General features: G+C 33.7%; 3 protein-coding genes and 2 pseudogenes across 3 annotated transcripts; 3 read left to right on the top strand and 2 right to left on the bottom strand.

Annotated features, from left to right (window-relative positions):
- The first annotated feature begins 5,700 nt into the window (after window positions 1-5,700).
- Window positions 5,701-7,132, top strand: LOC125869713 (uncharacterized; annotated as a pseudogene).
- Window positions 7,133-7,162: 30 nt separating this feature from the next.
- Window positions 7,163-8,661, top strand: LOC125869712 (uncharacterized). The gene is made up of 3 exons (XM_049550163.1): window positions 7,163-7,415; window positions 7,494-8,137; window positions 8,221-8,661. Exons 1-3 carry the CDS (start codon window positions 7,163-7,165, stop codon window positions 8,659-8,661), a joined length of 1,338 nt encoding a protein of 445 aa, XP_049406120.1.
- Window positions 8,662-9,470: 809 nt separating this feature from the next.
- On the bottom strand, window positions 9,471-13,537 carry LOC125869711 (uncharacterized; annotated as a pseudogene).
- Window positions 13,538-14,857: 1,320 nt separating this feature from the next.
- LOC125869710 (pentatricopeptide repeat-containing protein At5g65560-like) lies at window positions 14,858-16,306 on the top strand. Its single transcript, XM_049550162.1, has one exon. It carries the CDS (start codon window positions 14,858-14,860, stop codon window positions 16,304-16,306), a length of 1,449 nt encoding a protein of 482 aa, XP_049406119.1.
- An 811-nt stretch (window positions 16,307-17,117) lies between these two features.
- Window positions 17,118-20,871, bottom strand: LOC125870748 (probable serine/threonine-protein kinase PBL11). The gene is made up of 5 exons (XM_049551251.1): window positions 20,672-20,871; window positions 19,510-20,185; window positions 18,853-19,110; window positions 18,565-18,684; window positions 17,118-17,806 (listed from the first exon to the last, which is right to left on the bottom strand). The coding sequence occupies exons 2-5, from the start codon at window positions 20,164-20,166 to the stop codon at window positions 17,183-17,185; spliced, it is 1,659 nt and encodes a 552-aa protein (XP_049407208.1). The 5' UTR covers window positions 20,167-20,185; window positions 20,672-20,871; the 3' UTR covers window positions 17,118-17,182.
- Between the last annotated feature and the right edge of the window lie 584 nt (window positions 20,872-21,455).

The following is a 21,455-nucleotide window of genomic DNA, read 5'->3' as shown; positions in this document are numbered from 1 at the left end:
TTTACACCTCCTCTCTAGTGAAATTCGTTTTCCTTAGCTCTAAGAAACCTGGTGTACTCTCTCTAACCATATTACTCTCAAAATCACAAGAGAAAAACTTGGACCTTTTGGCTGGAATTCGAGATACACCCTTCTCTTTGGTGAGTAGTCGAAATCTGTTTTTGAGCTAAGTAGTGTTTAGTACTTTTGTAATATCTCGTTCTCTAGAACTCCCTTTTCAGTGAATAAATATGTTTTGGAAAGCTAATTTGTATACCTACAACTCTTATGCTTATGTAAAACTCTAAGTTAGCTGTTATGGATTCGAAATATGGGACGCAACATAGGACAAGTTCTGTCCAGATTTTGGATTTAGATATCCTGTATGAACAACTGTTAGTGTATTGATGATATCCTTTTGTACAAAATATATTTTGCGGTAATTCTTGATTGTTTGCAACCTTAAGAGATGTACCTACATCTTTCATGAAGGATATACAGTCCAGTTTTGCCGTTTTCCTTTTCAAATCTAAGTTGCGACATACTAGGCTGGCCAGAATTACTGTTTTGGGAGCATAGTCGTATTTGTACAGGCTAAGCTTACTTGTGATGATAATCTTGTTTTACATTAAAATTATTGAGCTACTAGGGATTAAAGAAGTTCTTTAATTTTATTTTAAGGTTGTATATACTCATGAACAAGTTGAGGACCTTGATACATTGGTTGGTCTACGGTTTGAACTCTTGAAGTTGTGTTGGACTGTTTCTAAGTTAAGCACTGAGGTTTGTGTATAAACTTGTACCTGCACTCTTTTAATTGCTGGTATATGTGAAAGTTGATCTTGGTACCTTGGTTACCTCTTGTCACTTTTCCTTGTCGTGTCGATATAATTTAAGACGTTAAAGACTCTTGTGTAACTCACCCACTTGTACGGATTGTTTGATCATATGGCACTCTTGTTGGGACCTTGTCCTTCTTGTGGCTGTGACTTTGTAACTATTGGCATGCCTCTTGATTCGGATCATTTGCCATCTTGACATTGGATTTTTAGTTTGTCTTAAGAATGAGAGTTGTCCATTTTAAGTACGAACTAGAAAGCCATTTTAAATATGGTTCTTGGTTCTCTTGATTATTGGGTTTTGACCCTTCGTGATACAAGGTGTCGGCCCTTCTTGATACCTGCTTGTGCTTGGTGTGACGACATGATGTATATATTGGGCGAGCGTTGTTGTTGAATCTCTTGGAAAACTGTGCTTGAGCGTTTTTGACATTTGGATCTTGAAATATCGAACTTGATACTCTTTATATATTGTTTACTTGATTTATTTATTATGTTCAATTATGCTGCCCATGACTTGAGAAAGGTCATTTGGTGAATCTAAGGGCTCCAAACCTATAGTTTTTGCACCACTAAGCTATATGCTTAGCGATAGTTGTTTCTATCGTAGGGAATGTTCGAGAGGATGCATGAAGTTGGCCATTGGAGATGGAGATTTTGAGAGCCTTAAGGAAGATCACATTTGCATATAGGCATCTATATTTTGTATAAACCTTGAGACTTATACATGATCTATCTGTTGTTTATTTAAATGAAATTTTGAGGACTAATTTGATCATGTCACCATGGGCTATAATATAAGTATGTCTATATGTTTTGTTCTTATGGGCTGTGTAAATCCAAGTCTTGTAATATACTTACTATTAGTTTTGAATGTTTGTGTGAAGCATGAACCGGCTGATTTCGGTACTCGGAAGTTGGTAATATTTTTGTTATCTCATCCTTAAGTGTGAGGATAATATATGCATGAAAAGCTCGTCAGTTATTTGCTTAAATTATTCAGGGAGGGATTTTCCGTCATAAGTTAAATTCCGCGCCATGTCAATTTTAACATCAAATAAATGTTTAAATGGGCAAGATGTATATCCTTAACTAAATTGTTCGTTATGAACCTAATCCCTCTACTAGATTAAAATCAATATGGGCATAGTTAACATCTTTTAAATGTCGCAAGTATTTAATTAGATTTCTTGTTTAAGTGGTAGTATCCTTTCGAAAGGATCGCTACAGGATTCCTGTTCCTATCACAACTCATCCATTCTAAAATTATAAATAGGGTCCTCATAATTCAAAAAAGGGACCAAGAATTTTTAACTAGAAGCTAGAGAAAGCTCGTGGTTTCAAAAGTAGCAGATTTCTCTACAAGTTCAAGAATTCAGGCGATCAAGATCAAGACCACCAGATTCTAGATCAAGCTCGAAGCCTTGAATTCAACTATAAGTCAAGATCAAGATAAAGTTCAAGTTCAAGTTCATCGAAGATTCAAGAACAAGCTCCAAAGCCCTTGAATCCAAGATCAAGTTCAAGATCAAGATCATCAAGTTAATGATCAAATCCACAAATCAAGATCAAGACTACAAGATTCAAGATCAAGCTCGAAGCCCTTGATTTCAAGTATAAAGTCAAGATAAAGTTCAAGTTCATCAAAGATTCAAGAACAAGCTCCAAAGCTCTTGAATCCAAGATCAAGTTCAAGTCCATAATAAGTTCATCAGATCCACAAATCAAGATCAAGACTACAAGATTCAAGATCAAGCTCGAAACTCTTGAATTCAAGTATGAAGTCAAGATCAAGATCAAGATCAAGTTTCGATTTATCAAAGATTTAGGAACAAGCTCCAAAGGGCCTTGAATCCCAAGAACAAATTCAAGATCAAGCTCAAGAGCCCTTGAATTATATCTGAAAAGGCGAATTAACAGGAATCATAGAGATTGTAACACTCGCACTTTGAAATTAATAAATACGATTGTTGCAATACTTTTCCATTCTTGATTATTATTTTTTCGATGCGAATTTTACTATCTACACACATACCCAACGTTTATATGAGAAAAAGGTATAAAAATTATCTCAAACAGAGGTCTATATCCTTAAAATTTATTTTTTAGTAATTAAAATCAATATAAAATTTAACCTTCAGGGACCTTCACTTCCATGGGCCGCTATTCGCTCTAGCGCGACACCTGTGGATCCACTTCCAGACTTGTGGGTCCTCTGTTGCGGTCCCTCCTTCGTATCGATGAAGCCCCAACAACGACTAGTTTCAATAAAAAGATCATAACTTCCTTATACAAACTTGAAATGCGGCAATTATTTTTGCTATGGTTTCCAAATTACGATACAGATCTAATGGTTCAATACAAACACCATTTGAAGTTGGTTTACGTTAAGTGGTACCATTAAAGCTTAACACATTTAAACATCAATCTTCGAACAAGCATTCAAAACTCATTTGAGATCCTCTGGACGCAAATGAATAGTACAAATAGATCATAAAACATATTACAGACTTGTTGGAATCATCAAATCACTCATTTGAGGTTTTCTTGACCAAAATTTGATCATGGTCAAATTTAACTTCCTCAAAACTCAAAAATTCAATTAAAAGGCCTAAATCACTCCCGAACATACATCATAACCCGAATCAATCATTCAACTAAATCTAAAATCACTTTTGGAACCTAACAGAACTATCAGAACTCAAAATCTACCTCACTTATCTGAAATATGACTATAGTCAAATTTCTTAAATTTCAAACTTGAAAATCTCAATCAATCATTATTTGATCACCTTGAAAATTGTGTCACCCATTCTTGCAAGTCATAAATAACATAATGAAGCTATCAAAAGGTTGAAAAAATAGTTTCAAAAGGAAAAACCTACCATGCAAGTCATTACATCACCCACCATTTAAATATTATTCATTGATCTAGAACAGACAAGAAAAATACCAAAACTATCGAGCAACTGAAAATAGTAAACCTCATATAAGCACTCTCAAGCAAAAATTACATCGATACTACCGCTTATTCCCCCTAATCGTTAGAGTCTCTTTGTTTTAGCTCCTAAGATTGTACCTCCATTATTCCAAACCAAAACTCCTCAAAACAAATGATTTTCATATGTTTGAACTATCTTTGTTCGCAAAATTTGATTTGATCATAATTCATAAATCATAGTTGTCAACATAATTGTTTCATCAAAATCCATCATAGACACCACAATTTGATAAATGTAGCTGATATATATATATATATAACATTATATTTGAAAAGAAATTGTTGGATATAAAGCATAATAAATTTTTTCCTTTTAATAAGGATTATTGTAATAAAATGTAATAGGTTTTAGATAATTGTGGTATCATTTTTTTTTATCATGACTATCTATTTGTTGCCTCATTTATATCTTGACAACTAACATGAACACATGATTATTCTTATATTTATCTATTCCATTCCGTCTTTCGCTATTTTTATTCTCTTATTATTGACTGAAGTCTCCTAAATATATAGTCAAACCTTCCCTTCTGCATTTTGCAAAAATTATTGTTGTCGTTTAAAAAAAATTAGATTTTGGTGTCTTCTTCAAAATTGCAAAGCATTTCAACAAGTTTTCATTATGTTGAAGCAACACAACACTATTTCGATATCATTATATCAAATTCAACAACACTATTTCAAAAACATTGTATCAACTTATCAAATTATGCGTAACACTATCTCATTATCATTATATCAACTTCTCAAAATTTTGAGTCAATTTTTATTATTTCTAATTTTATATTATATTTTTTTTATTTAAAATTTGCGTTGTTCACATTCTTATTTAGAAGGTCTGCATAGACAAAATGCCATAAATAGTCCCTTAACTATACTTTTGTTAGTTGATGGACTATTTATGACATTTTCTCATCTACATGCGTACTGTACTACCCTCTTTAACGTGTATGTTAAGCATATACAAAAAAGAGAAGATTAAGATCCCTCTAGCCTCTATGAGCTCCCAAACCAAAACTTCACATTCGATGAATTTGGATAATTTTTATTTAGAAAATATTTATAAATATGAAATATCCGTTTGATAATAATAATAACTAGTAAAAATTAAAGGAATCCCATAGTGTAGGATATAAATTACATCCTATCCCAACTAATTTACATTTTACAAAAAATCCCTTAAAAAGGTAGGCGAATGATACATAGCTACCGTTCTGATACATTATCACTGATACACGCTAAATAACTTAATGTCGCGCTAAAAAAGGAAAAAAATGTAATAATTAATTCTGTTAATTTAATTAGCTTAATCTACGCCTAACAGATCTTCTTCTTCTTCTTCTTCTATGTTAAGCATATAGAAAAAAGAGAAGATTAAAGATCCCTCTAGCCTCTATGAGCTCCCAAACCAAAATTTCACATTCGATGAATTTGGATAATTTTTATTTAGAAAATATTTATAGATATGAAATATCCGTTTGATAATAATAATAACTAGTAAAAATTAAAGGAATCCCATAGTGTAGGATATAAATTACATCCTATCCCAACTAATTTACATTTTACAAAAAATCCCTTAAAAAGGTAGGCAAATGATACATAGCTTCCGTTCTGATACATTATCACTGATACACGCTAAATAACTTAATGTCGAGCTAAAAAAGGAAAAAAATGTAATAATTAATTCTATTAATTTAATTAGCTTAATTTACGCCTAACAGATCCTAAACATTCCTTATCTTAATAGGTAATCTACTCAGACATTTCAAAATTTCAAATTTCAAAATTATATCTTCTATATTGAAGAACAATTTGTGAACATCCATCGATTTAGAAAAAGCTAGAAATACAAATAAAACTCTGATTTGTTGCTGATACAAGATGAATATATCAATTTTACTGATGCATTCAGGAATTTGGGTTAGCGAAGTGAAATATGAAAGTTACAAAAGTGACGAAATCGTTGTTGGACAATCAATTCGTTTTTCAATCTCAATGCAGCAATTTCAGCCGAGTTGGATATCGATGTATCAAGGAAAAACATTGAAATTAGTTACATCGTAGAAGGTAACTCGTCTCCGATGAAAATTAAGAACGACATGGGTGTTAAACTTTATTTAGAAGTGAAAAAAAGTGAGCCAGGATTTGCAATGTATCCATTATGCATTGACACAAATGAAAAGATTGGCGGTGATGTACATAACTTTGATGGAACATGCAGAGAAATTACATGTGTAGAAGGCACAACACAGGATACAGAAGCTCTTGCGGTGGTTGAATCAAGAATTTGTGATTCGTATTATATTCCAAAATTGGAAGTTACAAATTACATAATTGATTCAAATAGAATAGAGGTGAAGACAGGTCAGTTATATAAGGATAAAGCAACACTCGTAGATGTGATGGCGAAATATAAGATAAAGAACAACTTCAATTGCAAAGTAAAGAGATCTAATAGACAAAGGTATGCGAGTATTTGATTTGTTTTGTGAAGAACTGTGGTTGGATTCGTTAGATCTACAAATGGTGATACCATTATTTTGTTTTAATGTATGATACATTATTAAATAGAAAGTCATTGATTTTGATTTTTTGTTTAGTTCGTTGAATATGATTTGTGGTAGATTGATAATGATACATTATATGTTGATACATTAAGTTAATAGTGTTGATACATTCAGATTAGACTGTTTAAACATTAAAGAATTTAATCGCAAAAATCATGTTGCCGATACATTCCGTCATTTTGTGATACATGATTCATTATTTATTTATTGTTTGAATCTGATAAAAAATAATTGTGTTGGTCGTTAATATTATTGATACATTGAGTTAATATTGTTGATACATTAAGATAATACTATTGAAACAGTAAATAATCATGTAGCCGATACATTCAAAAAAATTGTGATACGTGGATAAATTATTATTTTCTGAATCTGATACAAAAAATACATCATTCTTTGGTTACTTTGAGCTTTAGTGTTTTATATATTATAATATGTAACTGCTATATGTATTAATATGATGAAATTTTTTTTACAGCTATGTGTTGGTATGCTTTTCGGATGAATGTGGCTGGACTATGAAGGCTTCCTGCAGAAAAAAAAATGATGTTTTCAAAATTAGATACTTCAATAGTGAACATACGTGTTCAATACGGGATAGGGTACTAACCAAAGTCCAAGCAACAGTCGAGTTTGTAAGTGGTGTGACTGCTCCCAAATTGGTCAACCATAAAAGAATTCATACTCCGAAAGATATAATTGTTGATATTAGAGAATTCTATGGGGTTCAAATATCTTACCAGTAGGCATGGCGTGCTAAAGAACGTGCACTAGAAATGATAAGGGGTAAACCATCGGCTGAATATAGACAGATGCCGAGATACATATACATGCTAAATACTATTTATCCAAATTCTTATATAAGGATGCAGAAGACTGAGGAAGATGAATTTATGTATCTGTTCGTAGCCTTAAGACCATTGATTAAGGGGTTCGATTACTGCGGACCAATAGTTGTTGTCGATGGTGCACATCTGGGCGAAGCTTACAAAGGGACATTTGTATCAGCAAGCACACTTGATGGGGCAGGTATGTATTTTTTGTAGTTGTGAGGTGTTTGTAAATGTTATGTATCAAATGAAATAATATGTGTTGCTCTGTAATTAGGTTGCATATCTCCATTGGCATATAGTGTTGTGGACACTGAAAATGACTGTTCTTGGACATGGTTCTTCGAACAATTCAAAAATGCATTTGGCGAGCGCGAAGAAATGTGTGTTGTATCAGATAGGAATGAGAGTATTATGAAGAGTGTAACGATTGTGTTCCCAAATATACCTCATTATGCATGCATATGGCATCTTTGGAAGAATGTCTGTGAAAACTTCAAAAGGAGCAGAAACACCCTAAGTGATCTATTTTACTCTATGGCCAAGGGATACATAAAGGAGGATTTTGATAAATTGATGGCTAAGGTTGATAAAATTGATCACAGGGTTAAGGAGTACATTGAGGATGCCGGGTATGAGAAGTGGTCGAGAGTTCATTCAACAGTAAATAGAGATAGAATGATGACTTCGAACATTGCAGAATTTATCAATGGTTGTCTTGTTGAAGCACGACAATTGTCTATATTAGAATTATTGGAAGAAGTTAGAATTCTATTTGGTTCTTGGCATTGCAAAAACAGAGAAATAGCCTCTTATACAAAGGACACATTGGGGAGAAGATTTGAGGAGGTATTGATTATAAACGCGTCTAAAAGTTCGATGATGGAGGTATGTGTCATGATACATTATTTTATATTCTATGTATATAATTCGGTGTATCATTCTGCTGTTTGAACATGATTTCTTTGAAATAATTTTATAGGTGACTTTTTTAATGTACGCAGGTTGTTCCATCATCTGAATTTATTTTCTCGGTTTATGAAGCTGGAAGAAGATACATTGTTTGTCTTGAGCAGAAAGTATGTTCTTGTGGAAGATTTCACCTAGATGAGATACCTTGCGCACATGCAATCGTTGTTTTAAAGGAAAAGAATGTTAAAGATATGCATCTATATTGCTCTGATTACTACAAGCCTGATGTATTAGCAAAAACATATGAGATTCTAATGGTTCCAATGCCAGATAAGGAAGATTGGTCAGCTCTTGAGGATGTTGTAGCTGAAACTGTGTATCCACCTAGATACAGACGATTAGCTGGACGACCAAGGAAAAGAAGAAAAAAGAATGCAGATGAAAAGATTACAGTGAACACAAATTGTTGTGGACAATGTGGACAAAAAGGTCACAACAGAAGAACTTGTACTTTCTTTCCAAAAGAAAAGTGAAATCATCATAATATTTATATAACAATAATGTTTTTGTTGAACAATTTTTCACGTAAACAGTTATCAATGTTATTAATCAGTATTGTTGTTCAAATATAATTAAACTGTATTGTTCATATTTGTTATTAATAAGTATTGTTGTTCAAAAAAATAGTTTGTTATGATTTGTGTATCAATGTTAATTTTGATAAATAAATTTTAAGGTGCAATTATAAATAAAATGTTGGTTAACTTATAAGCTAATGTATCATATGCATTAAATAATAAATAATTTCAGTAATGTAAATTCCTACATCAAATTATATAACGTTTGTTGTAATCATATATATTAATTGGTTACCGTATCATTTACATTAAAACATACACAACCTATATGTTAGCAATAAGCTATTAAACGTGTATCATATACTATATATATTATGATACAAACATTAAACAATTAAGTTTGTAAACAGTTTATTTAACACAATAGTTATGAATCGTGTATCATATACTATATATATTATGTTGCACGTATAATATTAATTATAAATAATGAATCATATACGTTAAAGTTTCAAAAATCTATTTGTTAGTAATATGTTATTATATCTGATTACTTAGAAGATACATAATAACAATGAAAACATGTATCAGCTACTATATATGTTATATACTGCACTTTTTCTTTATGTAATGCAATAATGTGTTTGAAATTTAACTTTTTATAAGCAAAGTATGTTGGTCCATACAGTATAAAAACAGACTAAAACATGAGTGAAATTGTCAAAAGGATAAAAAAAACACTGTCTATGACAGATACTTAATTACTACACTACGTGAACCAAATCTTCTTCTGATGGTTGTGTGACTACACTCTTAGGTTTTGGTGGATCATCATTCTCACTAACGTATGCACCCTTAGCCTTCTCGCTGTCATAACTCCACAACAATACTCCATATCTTTTGCGTAGGTATTCAGGAAGAAAATCAACTAATGATGTTTCGATTTGGTCGCTCAGATACTCCGCAAATGTAGCAACATATAACCCACAGTCTCTACAAAAATACAGAATATCACTTATAAACTTAAATATATATGATTCAAAAACAATAAAAGCACAATACTTACAAGTTGTCACTCTTTTGTTGCATAATGTCTTGGGCAAATTCAACTATGAAAGGAACTTGTGCCTCCAAAAGTGAACCAAAATTATTGTCCTTGTACGCATCACAATCAACAAAGTTTGTTCGCTCAGTTTTTTCAAAGAATCCACTGTTCATGAGGTAAGAAGGAAGCATTTTAGACAATATTTTTATCTCGTACGGAAATTGCTTTTTTCCTTGAGCCTAATGAAGAGTCATACACCCTTATCACTCTGTTTTTCAGTTCAACATCAGCCAGCACCCAATGAAATTATCCACCACAATTAACCGAGATGTAAACATCATCTACAAGATGCCATGGTAAAGCAACTGGGATTTCAAAACCTTTGATAATGTTAGTGATTGACCTCTCATATACAGATACAGCTGAAGCGCGATCAATGTGTTCTTGGGTACTAATAAGATCATCATCATTAGCCAGATAATACCTTTCATAGGTATTTTTGATGTGTGAGATGAACAAGCAGTTGGCTGTTGTGTATCTGTATTGATTCATGCTGCGGAGTTTTGATTTTTTACGGAGGTAGTAAAAAACAACATCGATGTGCTATAAAAAACGTGATAAACGAAATTAGAAACTTGTAAAAAGGGTCTATGATAGAATTGATACATTAAATGATAATCTAAACAAATACTAATCTGATAGTTTATTTGATTGTATTCGAGATGATTTTTTGTAGCATGTTGTTCTATATCAATGTATCTGATACATGCTTAAATTGTTTCATTAAGAACTTTACCTGATCAGTCCAACATTTGTTTGGCTGTGACATGGCATAGAACCCGTTCTTGTTAATTGGAAATGCAACAACAAAATCCATCATCTTAAATTCAAAATAAGAGACTTTTGATTTGTATTTATCCTCCGATGGTTTCCTATGATAATATTTGTATTATCAATTGGATACATCAAAATAAGTTAATCCAAACATTTACAAAATATATGTATAAAACTTACTTATTGGCATGATTTTTGAGAAGCCCCTTGGTTAACCACTGCATATACTCATCAATTAGTTTAGACGAATGTTGATATGTAATCCCACATCCTTAAAATGGAAAATACAGACGAACATCGTCATCCAATTTCTGTTTTCCCTTATCACTTGACCCAAAAGAAGTCACGTATGGAGATTGAATAATTCTTGAAGGCATCCTGTTTCTAGGCGTAGGAGTCTTTGAATGACTTCTAACAACAATTTTGGTGGTTGGAATATCAATGGGTAATTGACTATGAGATAACAAATCACGACTGCCAGTTAAATCCTGTGGATTGTAAACACACAATGGTTTAGCAGGAATAGGAACTTTTCCTAGATCGGATACAAGTGCATCTATTGCTGCTTGAGTTGAGGGCGATATTGTTGTTGATGTGGAAGAATCCTGTATTAGAAGATATTATATTTTTTTTAGTATCATTGCATATAATGAATATTAGTGTCATGATGCATAATTGATAAATATACCGATGTATCAACTGTTATTCTAAAAGGCATATAATGACGGATGTCGTGTTGAATTGTGTCAGCACCATCTTCATCCATGTTTACTTCATTTAAAGCTTGTGGGGCTTGATGTGCTTCATCATCCTGAATATAAGCATGTTGTATGTATCAGTTATCCATTATACTAATTATGTATGATATATATATAAAAAAGAGGATAATGTATCAAAGAAAATTGTAATGTTTAAAGTTTTGATCATACCGATACTTTCTTAGGATCATTTGCTTCAGTATCAACATGAGTACTTTCATATGTAGGCTGGAGCTCTGAAACACGCTTCATTTGTTGTTGGTTACTGATAGTATGATTAATCTATATTTGAATTTTTAATAATAAAAAAGGTGTTAACATAATTGTTACTGAAACATTATTTAACATAAGTGATGAATATAAAGTTGAAATATATAACTGATTAATGAGCTAGAAGATTCGGTGAATCACCTTAACTATATATATGATCCATATGTGCTGATACATATGATTATGGTTCTTAATACATAATTAATGTATGAGGTATAACGACAATTACAAACAATGTATCGGATACATACCTCTGCGTTGACATTAACTTGATGTCCACCCTCATTAACAGATACACCAACCTCAAAATCAGCTACACCAACTGCATCAGCAAGATCAGTCCGTATATGTGAAGATGGTTGTTTATTACTTGTTTGAGGATCAACTTTGTTGTTTTCCTTGTGTCGAGTTAGCATCAACTGCGAGTGGTTTTCCTTTATCAAGATTACAAGTTCCTCAAATTTCTTGTCAACCTATCAAAAAATTATAAAAAAAACAACTACAATTAGAGTCAATATAAAGAAAAAATAATAAAATAGAAATAATTACTTACGTAATTCTTCAAATGATCTTTCAGTTCTTCAATATCTGGAATTACATAGTTGACTTTTTGAGCATCTGCAGAACTGTGTACATTAGCAGCCGGTGTCGGAGGACCATCTGGAATAGGAAATGGCTGATTTAATGACACATTGGACTGATCTGGCTGACTGGGTTCTGACACCTTTGTTTTAGGTGTATCCACTTTCTTTCTTCTTTTTGGTGGTGGTGGAGATGATGTATCAGACACTCTAGATGATCTCCTTAACAACTGTTCGGGAGGTCTTGTGGAGAAATCATCGAAATCAGCAATGTCATTTGATTGAACTATCTTGGGATTGACAGATGTTGTGGTGGGTGAAGAAGGAGGATCATGTTCATCTTCAGGTAAATCAAAAGCTGCAAGTTCCTCCAGTGTTGGCACAATGTTTGAACATGCATTCTAAAAAAAAACAATTTTTTTAATATTAAGAGATAAAATTATGTATCCTAACACAGAAAAAAATGATTTTAAAAAGACAAACTTACAACCTTACAACTATATACTTAATTATGTATGAAATGTAATATAAAATGGGATTCAATGTTACCTCTTGAAAAATGCTAGTCATAAGCATTTCAAACTTTGGCTTTAAAGCCACAACCCTCCAATTGCAAATTCTAGGGATGACATTTCGTTCTTTTACAGCAATTTCAGGATTTAATTGGGATGCAAATTCATATGTCCATACGTTAAGTGAATAAGACAGTCCATATAACCGATACAACTGTTTGCTAAGATTGAAATCCTGTCGGAGTGAATCCATGAGCTTTGTGAATGCAATCTGTCCCCAAGGATATACTTGATATCTACCATCTTCAACCATTAAGAATTCGTTAACAGATATTGAAGAATCACCAGTTTGAGCCAAAATGAATGTATGGAGAAAGTACATGATAGCTATCTGGAGTGCATCCTGATTATTCTCCCAGTTGCCATCAGAAATCGTTGGACTAGATGATTCTTGCTTACACTTTTAACTGCACCAGGAAAATATTTTTGGAATAGCCTACAGGGAGTTGATTCTGGGTATTCAAAGTCTTTGGTATTGCCTTTACATTTAAGACCAGTTATTATTGCAAATTCTTTGATACCAAATTTCAAGATACCCCTGTTTGCATGCCTAATATGCAACACCTTTGAGTTGCCTTGTTCCAATTCTAACAACAACAAACATTTACTGATTTGACCCTGAAAATTACATTTAGGAATGTCTAAATAGGGTCCAAAAATTGTAGTTCTAAACAGTTCAATTACATCATCCCCTATAGACTTCTGGAACTCCTCCAAAAAATTTGTGTTAAAAGAGACACCAAACCTTATGGCATGTGTTGGTACCTTTTTTTATAACATATTTGATTGACTGCAAAATGAAAAAGAAAATTATACTAAATAAAAACACCAAATCACACTACACAACAAGTAATGATACATAATAAAAACAAATTGATACATAAAAAAATACATGCTACCAGACTTTAACAGAATCGTATTATAAAACTTGATACATTATACAGAAGGATGTCATGTATGATATATTATTAATAGTGCCTTTTTTATAACATATCTGATTGACTGCAAAATGACCAGATACTATTTATAATGACATCTTATGATACATAAATAAAAACACCAAATCACACTACACAACAAGTAATGATACGTAATAAAAACAAGTTGATACATAGAAAAATACATGTTACCAGACTTCAACAGAGTCGTATTATAAAACTTGATACTTTATACAGAAGGATGCCCTGTCTGATACATCAACGACTTTTTTTGTTAAATTTGACAAGCCTCTATTTCATATTGGAGTTTGTCATGCATCATTTTTTTCGATACACATATAAAACATGGGTTTTATAAGTTTCGATTAAATCTCAAATCAGTATGTATCAAACTAAGGTAGGGTTTTTGAATGTATCATGATTTAATCCAATAAACAATATAACACATCCAATTAATGTATCAGTCAATTTCAGTCTAAGATATCAAAAGAAATACAAATCACAAACAAGTTTAATAAAGATTAAAAACACATACTCTAGGCAATGCAGGTCTGGAAATAGCGGGTGCTGCTTTTCTTCCCCTTTTTTGGGGGGTTTTTGCAACCTTTGGTTTAGATGATTTTGGCACATCTTTGGTCAACTGATTAATCAAGTTTAATGGGTCATGCAAACTTTTTGATCTAATTTCTGCCCAATTTTATATTGTTCGATTAGTATTAGAAAGATTTGATGTAGGATCAGGATTCATATGTATTAAGAAGAAGAAATCGAAACAAAATAAAAATTGAAGGAAAAAGATGTAAGCTACAATGGCAGACTTTGGGAGAGAGGACGAAGAAGACGAAGTTTGAAAAGGGTTGGCTTGAGAGAGAAAATTTTTGAAAATCAATTTGGGATAATGATCTGTAACTGAAAAAATATTGGAGTGAATTTAGGGAGAAAAAAAAGGAGTGACATAGGGAGTGGTGAAACGTGTGAGGTAAAAAATAATCATGTATATGATAGATTTGATATTTAAGTGAAATAAGGGATTTAAGTAATTTTTTTAAGAAGTAGGGAAAAATAAATAATAAGGAACTTAAAGTTGTGTATTTAAGTTATTTTAATAAAAGTCTTGTAAATTGCTCAAAGTTTTTGCTATTGCTAAACTGCTATGCCTTGTTCAGCTCTCTCCCCTAGCCAAGCTCTCTCCCCTAGCCAGCAACACCTGGTTTTCTCTGTTACGCCTCTACTATCCATTCTAAACAAAAATGGAACCCAGATTCACTTTGCTCACAAACAAACTTGCACTCCTCTATTTCTTGATACTATTAATCCAGATGTTGTTCAAGCATCAAAAAATGGTGGGTTTCAAACCATATCTGATTTCAATCATCAACTTACATCTTTAGTTTTAGAAGATGAGTTTGAGCTAGCTTTGAAACTGACCTCATCTTCATCATTTTATGCATTGACACCCAATGAATACACATACTCAATTTGGGTCAATTTGTACTGCAAAAAAGATGACCCTGAAACAGCCAAATCCATTTTAGGTCACATGTTGGAACATGGGTTTCAACCAAAAGTTGAAACTTTTACAACTCTCATCAATTCATTCTGCAAAGCTGGAAAATTACAACATGCCCATCAGGTTTTTGATGTTATGGGTCAAATTGGATGTGAACCCACAATTCATACTTACAATTGCTTGCTTAAAGGTCTTTGTTTTCTTGGTAGAGTAGAGGAAGCCTATGACTTGCTTATGAATATCAAGAAATCTAAGATAAAACCTGATCTGTATACTTATACTGCTGTCATGGATGGTTTCTGTAAGGTGGGTAGGTCCAATGAGGCATTGGAATTGCTTGAAGAAGCTATGGAAATGGGGTTGACCCCTAATGTAGTTACTTACAATACTCTGTTTAATGGGTATTTTAAAGAAGGCAGACCTTTATATGGGATTGGTTTGTTGAGGAAAATGAAAGAGGAAAAATGTATGCCTGATCATATCACTTACAGCACATTGTTACATGGGTTGTTGAAATGGGGGAAAATTGAAGCTGCTTTATCGATTTACAAGGAGATGTTGAAACTTGAATTTGGGGTTGATGAGAGGATGATGAATACCTTGTTGAGAGGGTTATGCAGGCTATCTAGGAAACAGAAAGAACTCTTACAAGGTGCATATCAAGTGTTTGTAAAACTGCGGAGCCGAAAACTGGTTGTAGACCCTGTTGGTTATGAGCTGGTTATTGAAGCTTTTTGTAGTGGTAACAAGCTGGATAAAGCACTGGAGAATTTGTATGAGATTGTTAGAATTGGGTTTTCTCCCAAGGCATTCACCTTCTCTAATCTCATTCGTGTACTTTGTTTGGAGGGAGAAGTTGAGAAGGCGTTGTTAGTTTTTGTTCTTATGATGAAAGATGGAAAGTCTCCTAGTAAAGTTCCATTTAACTTGTTGATCAATGAGCTGAATCAAAAAGGAATGATATTGAATGCTTGTTACTTGTATGGTTTAGCACTGAAATGTGGGGTGGCGACAAGAAATAAACCGAGGTATATTCGCCTGGGGATGAGATTTCGAATTGAGGATTCATATAATCAACTCGAACTTGTTTGAATTAATTCTTAGTTTATTTTGATGGCAAGCTTTGTTGTAAAGAGGTTTTTAGTATATTTACTGTAGTATAGGAAAATTGCTGCAATTACTGTCTCATCTGCTGAAATTGAAAATTGAGATGTATAGCTTCCTCACCTTGTTAATGGTCCTGTTTTTCCAAGTTTTAGAAACATAATGATTCAAGGACTCTTGAACATTCACCACAGCACCAGCTTACAAATAAAAGATAGCTTGGTGCACTAAGTTTTCGCTATGGGTCTATTGTACGCAACACCACCCTGCATTTCTACGAGAGACTATTTCCACAAATTGAACTCAGGGCAACAACTTTACCAATTCCACTAATACTCCCCTTCAAAAGATACAGCAGTAGCATGCTTGCACCAGCCTAACTGCCGTCAAGCTGAAAACATCTCTTTTCATGCCTATCGCAAAATTCTTGTTAAATACTCTTTGAGATACCTTATTATCCAAATTACCTTCTTTTACAGCACTGAAACAACAATTGCTCTTTAAGATGCCCTTCTTGTGCAAATTACGTTCTTTTACAGCACCTAACCTGGATTTTCCAATTATCTTCTCTTTCATTTTCCTTTTTCTATTTCTTTTCCAGGCAGCGGTGGTTGTATGCAAACAAGAAAAACGATAAAAAGCAACATTAATATCTCCCTCAGGATCTCGATTAGGGAACACTACTTAAACCAAATGGATACCATATTTACAAAATGGCGTTCCCCACATCTTCTCCCATGAGGAAAGGGAAGGTGGAAAACCATGTGCTTTATCTTCTATATATTTTCATGTAATCACTTGTCAAAAGGGAAGGGCCCAAAAAAGAAAAAAAGCAATTTGAAAAAAAAAATGCTCTACAATCGATCAAAATCCTTCGACACTAGACCTCCGAACAGATGAAGATGATGGCCTTCGGTTTTCCAATCGATCAAAGTCCTCCATAGAGAGGATGGAGGAACATGAAGGTAGAGAAAGCAGTGGAGCAGCTGTCCTTGTCGGAGAAATAGATAAAGGGTGGGTTGGTGGTGAAGGGGAGAAGCTCAATCTTGATGTTGGGGTAATGATTCCATTTAGGCTCGGAGACTTTGACATGTGTTTTACACCAACTGCCCTTGGCTCTTGAAGAGGAAACCTAGAAGGGTACTTCATCACTTGTACAACCTTGAGTTGCTCCACTACAGTTCTCATGGTGGGCCTTTCAGATGGATCCTTTTGCAGACATCTTTGAGCAATATCAGCCACTGTTCTTGCTGCTTTGGCAGGGAACCGACCTTTTAACTGAGGGTCCATGATTAGCGATAATCTACCGTCATCAGCTAGGAAAGGCCTGCTCCACTTCACTAAATTCCTCTCTTCCTTTGGATGCCGACTGTCAAAATTCTTCCGGCCAGTCAGCAGCTCAAGAAGAACAATCCCAAAACTCCAAACATTGCTCTTCGGAGTTACCAATCCTCGCTCCAGAGTCTCCTCAGAGAGATTTGCCAGGGCCTGAAAAACTCAATATTATTAACAAGAAAGTTCTAGGATCTTTGAAGAGGTCACAGAGTGTGAAAAACTTCAAGCAGAACACATGCTAAAATCCCAATTAGACCAAGTGAGTGGCACAAATACCTCTTTTTCTTTTAAAATTTACAAAGATGAAATATACATCGAGCAAATACTAGGTAGGAGTTTGGACAATATTTGGTTGAAGTTGAAAAAAGAAAGAAGTAATTGAAGTTTACTTTGAAAAAATAAATAAAATTTGGAAGTCAAAGTCATGTTTAATCATGACTTCCAGTTGAATTTGGAAGTTGAAGTCATGTTTTGTCAGTGAACTATTATTTCACTTGAAATACTCCTCAAACAAGTTTTTCGATATCAAATTCTCTATTTCAAGTTGGAGATAATATAATGGACAAAATAGTAAAAACACAAACTTTGGTTTATTTCAGGTTCAAGTTGAACTAGTGAAACAATTTTTATGGCCAAATGGGACACAAACCATGGCTATATGCAGCTATTAAGAACCACATCCAATAAACATGAGCCTCAACTATTACACAGAACCTGCATAGTTGCAAAGATCCTATTCATATACACTACCAATTAGTGGTGTAGTATACAGGATATGCTGATATCACACTGGTCACTATGCCCAGGCAGCTACTAGGCGACCCCGATTGTTAGTGGAACTTTTAAGACCAGGGTGTATAACAGAGAGAGAGAGATGAGTGTTCAGCAACTGTTAACATAGGAGAACTTACAGCTGAACTGCATGATATGTCTGTCTCTTGTATATGAGTAATGCATCCATAACCCGAGAGCTTTGCACTGCAATCCTTATCAATTTGTATATTTGCAGTGGAAAATTCATGGAACATTGCCTGTCACAGGAAATAAAAAACTTAGCAATATATAGGCCTACCCCAATATAAAAAAATGGAGATTCCTCAATAAAGAGACACAAAGGTAACATGGAGTAATACAAGGTTGCAGAGAGAAAATGAAGGCAACCATGATTAGACTACAGGTTTAGGAAGCAGCATTGCCACCTGAAAAGGTCCTTCCTCATGCAGGAATGTGAGACCTTGAGCAGCACATAAAGCAATTTTCGTTCGAGCATTCCAGTCTATCGGGGGACCATCTGACCTCCCAAACAAAAGCCGGTCTAAGCTTCCATGAAAAAGCCTTTCATAAACCAACATTCTGTGCTCGGAACCTTCCCGTGCATGGAAACCAATCAGTTTACAAAGTGATGGATGTTGCAAAGAAGCTAGTGTGTTCACCTCAGTCACAAATTCCTTCAACCCCTGAAAAGCCAAAAGATAGTGACTCTTACAAAACTCATAAAGAATTGTAGAAGCAAGTAACCTGCCAAATTGTATCCTAAATTTAAACCAAGAAATTCAGACCATTTTTTCCCTGACATGATCTACAAATGAAAATTTTCAATACAGTGTGACGCAGGAGTTGCATCCCAGAAATTCAACCTCTGGATAGCAACCTTGCTTCTCTAAAATTACATATGTGAGATGATGTAGAAACAAAGCCACTAATCTAGCCAAAGTATGAGCCTTCCTAATATTAGATATCACATGGCAATCAGAAAAAAGATGCCGACTCCCTCACCCAATCAAAAGGAAAAAAGAGAGGGGGGCCAAAAAATGATAAGTACGTACGCAAGATAATTCAAAGTCAATAAATCATACCTGCGAAGAAGGATGAAGCCGGGTTACAGTGGCTTCAAGCTTCTTTGTACCAGTTGCATCATCTCCAAAAGAAGCTCTGTAAATAACAGAAGAGAGACCTTCTGACATACACCGTTCAGGAGAGAAGCGGTGGCAGGCAGCAGCAAGTTCTTCAAATGAGAAGTTCCTGAGTGCTCCAGTAGAAGGCAATGTTGAAGGCAGTGTAGGAGGCAGTGGCAGGGGTCCAGAGGCATTTAAAGGACTGCTGGCATTGCCAACTTTAAAGCTTCCCATAGTCTTGAGAGTGGCAGCGGCACTCTGTGGAGATGGAAGAGGAAGAGGCTGAGGACTTGGTGATTGGTACTCCTTGATTGAACCAATACGACTCTTGAACTCATCATGTTCCTCACATTCATTTGATGCTAGCGCATCTTGTTCTGCTGCGTCCAGGCTAGATGGGGCAGAAAGTGCCCGCGCCCTATTGCTTGTAACTCTATTACTCGACTGTACAGGTTTTACTCTAGTTCTAAAACTTGGAGGTGCCGACTGCAACGACCGTGTCTGCACTTGAGGCTCGGGCAATGCAGTAGGAGAATGTTCCTGAGGATTCACACGTTTGATGTGAATACTCTGTTCAGACTTCTTCTTCTTACTTTTTAAAACTGTGAAACAACCCATCTTTGTTGTTTATACAGTCCTGCCAAATCAGTAGCATAAACAAACTTACAATTCAATCGCAAAATAGGACCACACAACTCAATTTCAATTTAACCTTCATGTTTTACAAATTACAAATCTAGAGAATTACATAATTCCAATATAAACATAACTTCCTAGGTTCCAAACACATGAGGCAAAAAATCAACAAGCGAACAAACGGATATACTAAATAAATAAAATTATCTAAATTCCAACAAAACAAAAGGTGATACGGAATCAATTACAACATACTGGCATTAAACATATAAGCTGTGAATTTTCAAAACAATAAAAGAAAAGGCCAAAATTGTTCTTCTGAATTTGACATTCAAATTGAATAGGATGATCCAGTAGAAATTGTGTTTTTTTCTTGGAAAAGCAGAAATAATAATAAACCTATCTAAACAGCAAACACAAAGATCTTTGGCAACAACAACAAGGATTCATAATAACAAACTAAATTATCAATTCATAGAAAACGAACCTTGAAAATTTGCGTGCTTTAGCAAATTGTATTGATTGATGTTTGAAGTATTGTAAGGTTTAACGTTTCGATGAGCTAAGAAACCCTAAAGAGAGAGGAGAGTCAAATGAGAAACGGCAGATTGATTTTTTTGAGAGAGAAAAGGTTGATAGAAATGGAGTAGAAAGAAGCAGTAGTCAAACACTCAAACCCCCATGAGTAAATTTCTCAATTAAGAAACATGCCACTTTATTCTTATCTCATCATAAAGACTCTTTTGCCCCTATTAACTATTTTTTCCATAAAATTAAACTAGCAAATATTTCAATTTAAATCATTAATGCTCTTTTCCTTTTTTATTAAAGGAAAAATCACCCCACCTAATACTCTCTCTATCACTAATTACATGTCTATTTTTCTTTTTATAGTTATCCCTAATTACTTGTCCATTTTGACAAATCAAGAATGACAAAATAATTTTACATATTATATCCTCAATTAATTACTTTGAAAAATGTATAATTTCTTGAAAGTCTTATATTTTTAATTCATTCACTTCATAATTAGTAGGCGTGAAATAGTAAATTCACTATGTCAATAATTATTTTTTTAATATGTGTGTCAATTCAAAAGTGGACAAATAATTAGGAACAGATGGACTATTAATTATGTTCCCTCATAAAAACGTTTCATTTTCCATTCAATCCTATTTTGAGCTAGACTATACCAAAAGTAGTTTATTTTTTTTACTCATTTCCGTAAAAGTTGGGTGAAATTTGCATTTGTTATATCATTTTTGAATTTT

Source organism: Solanum stenotomum, chromosome 7 (assembly GCF_019186545.1).
Source record: "Solanum stenotomum isolate F172 chromosome 7, ASM1918654v1, whole genome shotgun sequence".
NCBI classification, from domain to species: domain Eukaryota; kingdom Viridiplantae; phylum Streptophyta; class Magnoliopsida; order Solanales; family Solanaceae; genus Solanum; species Solanum stenotomum.
Note: the sequence above shows the minus strand (reverse complement) of the source record. Positions and strands in the feature narration are given on the sequence as shown.

What these genes read in the sequence shown, in the direction of transcription:
- LOC125869710 (XM_049550162.1), top strand. Translation starts at nt 14,858, where the DNA reads ATGCCTTGTTCAGCTCTCTCCCCTAGCCAAGCTCTCTCCCCTAGCCAG.
- LOC125869712 (XM_049550163.1), top strand. Translation starts at nt 7,163, where the DNA reads ATGATAAGGGGTAAACCATCGGCTGAATATAGACAGATGCCGAGATAC. An exon ending in AAGCACACTTGATGGGGCAG is followed by an intron (nt 7,416 to 7,493) that starts GTATGTATTTTT and finishes CTCTGTAATTAG; the next exon opens with GTTGCATATCTCCATTGGCA. An exon ending in TACATTATTTTATATTCTAT is followed by an intron (nt 8,138 to 8,220) that starts GTATATAATTCG and finishes TAATGTACGCAG; the next exon opens with GTTGTTCCATCATCTGAATT.
- LOC125870748 (XM_049551251.1), bottom strand. Translation starts at nt 20,166, where the DNA reads ATGGGTTGTTTCACAGTTTTAAAAAGTAAGAAGAAGAAGTCTGAACAG. An exon ending in GGCTTCATCCTTCTTCGCAG is followed by an intron (nt 19,111 to 19,509) that starts GTATGATTTATT and finishes TTGGCTTTTCAG; the next exon opens with GGGTTGAAGGAATTTGTGAC. An exon ending in ATGAGGAAGGACCTTTTCAG is followed by an intron (nt 18,685 to 18,852) that starts GTGGCAATGCTG and finishes TTCCTGTGACAG; the next exon opens with GCAATGTTCCATGAATTTTC.